The sequence below is a fragment of the Sinocyclocheilus grahami genome, unplaced genomic scaffold, assembly GCF_001515645.1.
Source record: "Sinocyclocheilus grahami isolate Dianchi unplaced genomic scaffold, SAMN03320097.WGS_v1.1 scaffold2042.1, whole genome shotgun sequence".
NCBI lineage: Eukaryota > Metazoa > Chordata > Actinopteri > Cypriniformes > Cyprinidae > Sinocyclocheilus > Sinocyclocheilus grahami.
Window position 1 is genome coordinate 57,001 of NW_015507221.1, and position 8,354 is coordinate 65,354.

General features: G+C 40.7%; 1 protein-coding gene across 3 annotated transcripts in view; it reads left to right on the top strand.

Moving 5' to 3' along the window:
• Positions 1-650: 650 nt before the first annotated feature.
• LOC107573818 (zinc finger protein 585A-like) overlaps positions 651-8,354 on the top strand; it is a 13,121-nt gene continuing 5,417 nt past the window's right edge. For 2 of the 3 annotated variants that reach the window (XM_016260269.1, XM_016260271.1), the window contains exons 1-2: positions 651-710; positions 4,738-5,761. In XM_016260269.1, coding sequence (XP_016115755.1) covers positions 4,786-5,761 — 976 coding nt within the window. In that variant the 5' untranslated portion in view covers positions 651-710; positions 4,738-4,785. Of the gene's footprint in view, positions 711-858; positions 872-4,737; positions 5,762-8,354 lie in introns of those variants that run through there. The other variant, XM_016260270.1, reaches the window with a different exon arrangement.

The window sequence follows — 8,354 nt, forward strand, 5'->3', positions numbered from 1 at the left end:
GCACTAAAATGCTGTTTATTTAGGTAAATTGTATCTTTGTATCTAGCGGTCTCTCTGAGGGCTAAGCCCCTGTGAAGGATGCTTGGAAGAAACTCACCAAGAAAACCCTGAACTGGCCTCATCTGGACATCTAAAAGTGTCCTTGCCTTGGTGTGAGGGATCCTTTCATGAGAGCAACACCAAAGACCGTACAGATGATCTGAGAAACACCAATATAGTGCGTAGCTGGCGAAATACATCGCCAGGCTACAGAGATGTTCTCAAAGATGAGGGAAAACAACTATTAAAAACTAATGTCATCAACACACACGTAATTCCCCACAAGAACAATGTGATGACTAGATTAATGAAGAGTAGATTAATGTAGTCAATGTGCTTGAAAAGCACTGATATCAAGCCCCCTTTCACTCAGTTGTAAGTATTTAGTTATTTTAAATACTTTATTATATGAAGATCAAGAAACTTGAATTTAGCTTGCATTTAGATATAAGCCAGAAGCTTTTGAGAAAAATATCAGTGGTATTGATAGCGCTGGGAATCTGTGATTTATCCTTTGAGTCAATCCTTTATCTTATCATTTGAAGGTCTTATTTTGTGTGTGAATTTCTTATTTATGTTTTACCGTCTGAACGGGACTTTTATTTTGGTGAGGCGGCGTGACGTCATAAGGCTGCGCCGCGCTACTGCATCAGAGATTCAGCTGAGGAAAGGTTTGTTTTACATTTTTTAAGTCCGTGAAACCCGTTCAAAAATGTATGATTTATTCACGTAACGTTCTAATGCATCTACTAACACTAATGAACATAGTTTGTATGAGTAAAGTGAATAAATAAAAGTAATGAACCGTTTTTGTGAGTAAACAACAGAAAAGGTGCGTCTCATTTTCTAGTTCAGATACATTTTGTGCTTTTGAGCTTTCTATTTATCAAGAATTACTGTAGTTACCATGTTCTGAACATCACATCCTTTCTTTCCATCAGATGTGATCTATCTAGGTGGTTGAATACAAATATTTGGACTTTATTTTTAAAAAGCTATCTCAAATTAGCACCAGCAAGCATGTTAGCTAGACAGTTAGCATCAGCTAACATTGACTTATTTTCAGCATGGTTATGAATAAACATTTATATTTGTCTACTCGGCTAGTTGATCCAGATACATAGTAACTTAGGCTATGTGTGCTAAAAAAGAAATATAAAAACAGACGTCACATAGGGCTAAATGCATAGCATTTTAGTAAAACTGCTAACATTACAGCAGCGGGGAAGATGAACGTGCATGAGTTATTTTATTTCATCTGTGTTATTTTAATGTTTTTCACCTAAAACATAGAGACTCTGATGTTGATGTGTCTGCATTCAAGCATTTCAGTGGGCTTAAACAGGTCACCCTTTACAGCAGATTTAGTTCACAAACAAGTATGATTCTCAGTTACAATAATTAATCCTAACATTCGACATTAGTAACTTACTTTTAACAGCATCCGACGCGCGCGCGCTCACATGATCTCCCGGTTCTTACTTGTGAATTCAGTTCACTGGAGACTCGCACTAAACGGTTCATTTGAATCAGGGAGTTGTTGACTCGAGAATCGGATGATTCCGATGAAGCTGCAATCGGATTATTCCAATTCGTGAATGAATCGTTTGGTGCGATTCATTCCATGCTTCACTGTTGGGACTGTATTGGACAGGTGATGAGAACACTAATGAACATAGTTTGTATGAGTAAAGTGAATAAATAAAAGTAATGAACCGTTTTTGTGAGTAAACAACAGAAAAGGTGCGTCTCATTTTCTAGTTCAGATACATTTTGTGCTTTTGAGCTTTCTATTTATCAAGAATTACTGTAGTTACCATGTTCTGAACATCACATCCTTTCTTTCCATCAGATGTGATCTATCTAGGTGGTTGAATACAAATATTTGGACTTTATTTTTAAAAAGCTATCTCAAATTAGCACCAGCAAGCATGTTAGCTAGACAGTTAGCATCAGCTAACATTGACTTATTTTCAGCATGGTTATGAATAAACATTTATATTTGTCTACTCGGCTAGTTGATCCAGATACATAGTAACTTAGGCTATGTATGCTGACAAACAATATAAAAACAGACGTCACATAGGGCTAAATGCATAGCATTTTAGTAAAACTGCTAACATTACAGCAGCGGGGAAGATGAACGTGCATGAGTTATTTTATTTCATCTGTGTTATTTTAATGTTTTTCACCTAAAACATAGAGACTCTGATGTTGATGTGTCTGCATTCAAGCATTTCAGTGGGCTTAAACAGGTCACCCTTTACAGCAGATTTAGTTCACAAACAAGTATGATTCTCAGTTACAATAATTAATCCTAACATTCGACATTAGTAACTTACTTCTAGCAGCATCAGTCGTGCGCGCGCTCACAAGTTCTCCCGGTTCTTACTTGTGACTTCAGTTCACTGGAGACTCGCTCTAATCGGATCTTTCCATTTCGTGAATGAATCGTTTGGTGCGATTCATTCCATGCTTCACTGTTGGGACTGTATTGGACAGGTGATGAGCAGTGCCTGGTTTTCTCCACACATACCGCTTAGAATTAAGGCCAAAGAGTTCTATCTTGGTCTCATCAGACCAGAGAATCTTATTTCTCACCATCTTGGAGTCCTTCAGGTGTTTTTTAGCAAACTCCATGCGGGCTTTCATGTGTCTTGCACTGAGGAGAGGCTTCCGTCGGGCCACTCTGCCATAAAGCCCCGACTGGTGGAGGGCTGCAGTGATGGTTGACTTTCTACAACTTTCTCCCATCTCCCGACTGCATCTCTGGAGCTCAGCCACAGTGATCTTTGGGTTCTTCTTTACCTCTCTCACCAAGGCTCTTCTCCCCCGATAGCTCAGTTTGGCCGGACGGCCAGCTCTAGGAAGGGTTCTGGTCATCCCAAACGTCTTCCATTTAAGGAACGGAGGCCACTGTGCTCTTGGGAACCTTAAGTGCAGCAGAAATTTTTTTGTAACCTTGGCCAGATCTGTGCCTTGCCACAATTCTGTCTCTGAGCACTTCAGGCAGTTCCTTTGACCTCATGATTCTCATTTGCTCTGACATGCACTGTGAGATGTAAGGTCTTATATAGACAGGTGTGTGGCTTTCCTAATCAAGTCCAATCAGTATAATCAAACACAGCTGGACTCAAATGAAGGTGTAGAACCATCTCACCATCTCAAGGAAGAAATGGACAGCACCTGAGTTAAATATATGAGTGTCACAGCAAAGGGTCTGAATACTTTCCGTACCCCCGTACCCAAGTTTTTCTTTTTTAATAAATCTGCAAAAATGTCAACAATTCTGTGTTTTTCTGTCAATATGGGGTGCTGTGTGTACATTAATGAGGAAAAAAAATTAACTTAAATGATTTTAGCAAATGGCTGCAATATAACAAAGAGTGAAAAATTTAAGGGGGTCGGAATCAGCATGATGCTGCCACCACCATGCTTCACTGTTGGGCCTGTATTGGACAGGTGATGAGCAGTGCCTGGTTTTCTCCACACATACCGCTTAGAATTAAGGCCAAAAAGTTCTCATCAGACCAGAGAATCTTATTTCTCACCATCTTGGAGTCCTCCATGCGGGCTTTCATGTGTCTTGCACTGAGGAGAGGCTTCCGTCGGGCCACTCTGCCATAAAGCCCCGACTGGTGGAGGGCTGCAGTGATGGTTGACTTTCTACAACTTTTTTCCATCTCCCGACTGCATCTCTGGAGCTCAGCCACAGTGATCTTTGGGTTCTTTTTTACCTCTCTCACCAAGGCTCTTCTCCCCCGATAGCTCAGTTTGGCCGGACGGCCAGCTCTAGGAAGGGTTCTGGTCGTCCCAAACGTCTTCCATTTAAGGATTATGGAGGCCACTGTGCTCTTAGGAACCTTAAGTGCAGCAGAAATGTTTTTGTAACCTTGGCCAGATCTGTGCCTTGCCACAATTCTGTCTCTGAGCTCTTCAGGCAGTTCCTTTGACCTCATGATTCTCATTTGCTCTGACATGCACTGTGAGCTGTAAGGTCTTATATAGACAGGTGTGAGGCTTTCCTAATCAAGGTCAATCAGTATAATCAAACACAGCTGGACTCAAATGAAGGTGTAGAACCATCTCAAGGATGATCAGAAGAAATGGACAGCACCTGAGTTAAATATATGAGTGTCACAGCAAAGGGTCTGAATACTTAGCGTACCCACTGTATTATAAGGAGTAACGATAGGTTTTATGAAATGTAGTGAAGTAAAAAGTATGATCGTATGCTTTGGAATGTAGTGAAGTAAAAGTAAAAGTTACTCAAAATAAAACTACTCCAGTAAAGTACAGATACTTGAAAAATTTACTTAAGTACAGTAACGAAGTAAAGCTACTCCGTTACTGTCCACCACTGCTTTGGAGTGTTACAAGCTCTTGGTGCATAAAGAAGATCTGTAAAGGCGGGGCATAGAGGAGAAACAATAATGTACAGTATGTGGAAAATAATGTGTTTTTAACTTTAAACCGCATTAACACATTTCATTACACCTAATACACAAAATAATGTTCTTTTTAGCAACATCATATGACCCCTTAAAGATTTCCCCTCCCTAAATCATGCAACTCTACTAATCCATTAACTCTCACTCTGACTGACTCCCTTACTAGTGTGCTGACTACTGAACTAGGGAGCTGACTGAGACGCACCCAGAGATCTATCTGTTAATTATTCTGATCTTAAACACACAGAAAAACTCCTGCTGAAGCGACGGAGATCCTCGAGACAATGTTATAAAGATGGCGTTTATTAAAGAGGAGAGTGAAGATGTGAGGATTGAAGAAGCTTTCAAACATAAGGATATTGAGGAACAACAAACAAAGATGGCGTTTATTACGGAGGAGACTGAAGACGTGAGGATTGGAGAAGCTTTCACAGTTAAGCAAGAAGATCCTGAGGAACAACAAACAAAGATGGCGTTTATTACGGAGGAGACTGAAGACGTGAGGATTGGAGAAGCTTTCACAGTTAAGCAAGAAGATCCTGAGGAACAACAAACAAAGATGGCGTTTATTACGGAGGAGACTGAAGACGTGAGGATTGGAGAAGCTTTCACAGTTAAGCAAGAAGATCCTGAGGAACAACAAACAAAGATGGCGTTTATTACGGAGGAGACTGAAGACGTGAGGATTGGAGAAGCTTTCACAGTTAAGCAAGAAGATCCTGAGGAACAACAAACAAAGATGGCGTTTATTACGGAGGAGACTGAAGACGTGAGGATTGGAGAAGCTTTCACAGTCAAGCAAGAAGATATTGAGGAACAACAAACAAAGATGGCGTCTATTACAGAGGAGAGTGAAGACAGGATCTTCTTGCTTGACTGTGAAAGCTTCTCCAATCCTCATGAGGCACAACAAACAAAGATGGCATCTATTACAGAGGAGAGTGAAGACATGAGGATTGGAGAAGCTTTCACAGTCAAGCAAGAAGATACTGAGGAACAACAAACAAAGATGGCGTTTATTACGGAGGAAACCGAAGACATGAGGATTGGAGAAGCTTTCACAGTCAAGCAAGAAGATACTGAGGAACAACAAACAAAGATGGCATTTATTACGGAGGAGACTGAAGACGTGAGGATTGGAGAAGCTTTCACAGTCAAGCAAGAAGATATTGAGGAACAACAAACAAAGATGGCGTCTATTACAGAGGAGAGTGAAGACGTGAGGATTGAAGATTTCAGAGTTGAACATGAAGATATTGAGACACAATCAGGTTGGTTTCATTCTCAAAGTCTTTCTTCAGTCATTCTGTGTCATGCATCTCTTTATCTGTTATTTGTCTCACAACAGAATTAATGACATGTAATTAATTTATTTAGGCAAGGCAAGTTTATTTATATAGCACATTTCATACACAATGGTAATTCAAAGTGCTTTACATAAAAGAAAATAAAAAAATAATCACAACAATATAACAAGGAATTTAAAAACTTTGAAAATGATTTAAAAATTGATTTAACAGGTTTAAAATGAATTTAAAATGGTTAAGAATAGAAAACGATTATACAAAATATAGTGCAATCAGTTAGGACATCGCACAGTGCTCATTCAATAAATGTGCAGCTAAACAGATGAGTTTTGAGTCTGCATTTAAATGTGGCTAATGTTTTAGCACATCTGATCTCTTCTGGAAGCTGAATCCAACTGCGGGCAGCATAATAACTAAAAGCACATTCCCCTTGTTTTGTGTGAACCCTTGGTATTTCTAACTGACTCGATCCTAATGATCTGAGTGGTCTGTTAGGTTTATATTCCGTGAACATATCTGCTATGTATTTAGGTCCTAGGCCATTGAGTGATTTATAAACGAATAAAAGTACTTTAAAATCAATCCTGAATATAACTGGAAGCCAGTATTGTTTAAGTTACTGTTTATAAGGTTTGAGAAGAATGACTGTCTAGCTTTGCCTAATACCACATTGAAAGCACGAAGGCTGTCTTTATATATGCTATAGTGTATTTCAAGTTTCGTCTTCCGCCACATCCGCTCAGCTTTTCTGCATTGTCTTTTCATACTCTGAACTGCTGTTGATTTTCTCCAAGCTGATTTCTGTCTGCCAGTCTTCTTGCCAATTTCAGCTCGCTGTGTGTATTAAAGACTTCTGTCCATAGAATCTTTATCTTCCATTCCAACCTCTCCACTACCATTAGCAAGACCAAAGAGCTGTCAAAGGTCATCAGGGACAAGATTGTACACCTGCACAAGGCTGGAATGGGCTACAAGACCATCAGCAAGAAGCTTGGTGAGAAGGAGACAACTGTTGGTGCGATTATTCGGAAATGGAAGAAATGCAAAACAACCATCAATCGGCCTCGGTCTGGAGCTCCATGCAAGATCTTGCCTCATGAGGTAAGGATGATCATGAGAAAGGTGAGGGATCAGCCCCAAACTACATGGGAGGAGCTTGGTAATGATCTCAAGGCAGTTGGGACCACAGTCACCAAGCAAAACATTGGTAACACACTACGCTGCAATAGATTGAAATCCTGCAGTGCCAGCAAAGTCCCTCTGCTCAAGAAGTCACATGTACCGGCCCATCTGAAGTTTGCCAATGAACATCTAAATGATTCAGAGAAGGCTTGGGAGAATGTGCTGTGGTCAGATGAGACCAAAACTGAGCTCTTTGGCATCAACTCGACTCGTCGTGTTTGGAAGAAGAGAAATGCTGACTATCACCCCAAGAACACCATCCCTACAGTCAAGCACGGAGGTTATGCTTTGGGGTAGGCTTGCCGCGATAGACGGTGTTGACAAGTCATAGTGTCAACAGGCTTTTCAAAATATTGCCAGATGTAACCGTGTTAAAGAAGATGTGCTATTCAGATCTAGAAGAGCTTTTCATTAACTGTAAGCCTTTCTACTCACCGCAGGAGTTTTGCTCATACATTCTCGTCAGTGTGTACATTCCTCCGCAAGCGCACGTGAGCTCCGCTTTACAGAAACTCGCTGATCTGATCACAGACACAGAACAACAACACCCGGACTCTGTTTTAATCATTCTCTGGGACTTTAATAAAGCCAGTCTCTCCTGTGAACTGCCAAAATACAGACAGCACATCACATGTCCCACCAGAGACAGTAATGTATTGGATCACTGTTACACCACAAAAAAGAATCCATATCACTCTGTCCCACGAGCAGCTTTGGGGCTCTCCGATCACTGTTTAGTTAATCTTATACCGACCTACAGGCAGAAACTGAAATCAGCTAAACCTGTATTAAGGACTGTAAAAAGATGGACTAATGAAGCAGAGCAGGATTTAAAAGCTTGTTTTGACCGATTGGAGTGTTTTTGAAGCTGCGGCCACCGAACTGGACGAGCTCACAGGGACTGTAACATCTTGTATCAGTTTCTGTGAAGATATGTGCATTCCTACGAGGACTCATTTAACTTACAACAACGACAAACCATGGTTCACTGCAAAACTCAGACAGCTCCGTTAGGCCAAAGAAGATGTTTACAGGAAGGGGGACAATGTCTTGTATAAACGGGCTAAATACACACTGGAAAAGGAGACCAGAGTGGCAAAGAGGAACTCATCCCAAAGAAATCCAAAATTACAGGATTAAATGACTACAGGTCTGTGGCTCTAACGTCTGTGGTCTTGAAGTCTTTTGAAAAACTGGTGCTGGCCCACCTGAAGGACACCACTGGACCCTTGCTGGATCCTCTTCAGTTTGCCTACCGAGCAAACAGGTCTGTGGATGATGCAGTCAACATGAGACTGCATTATGTTCTGCAACATCTAGACAGACCAGGGATTTATGTGAGGATCCTGTTCGTGGACTTCAGCTCGGCCTTTAA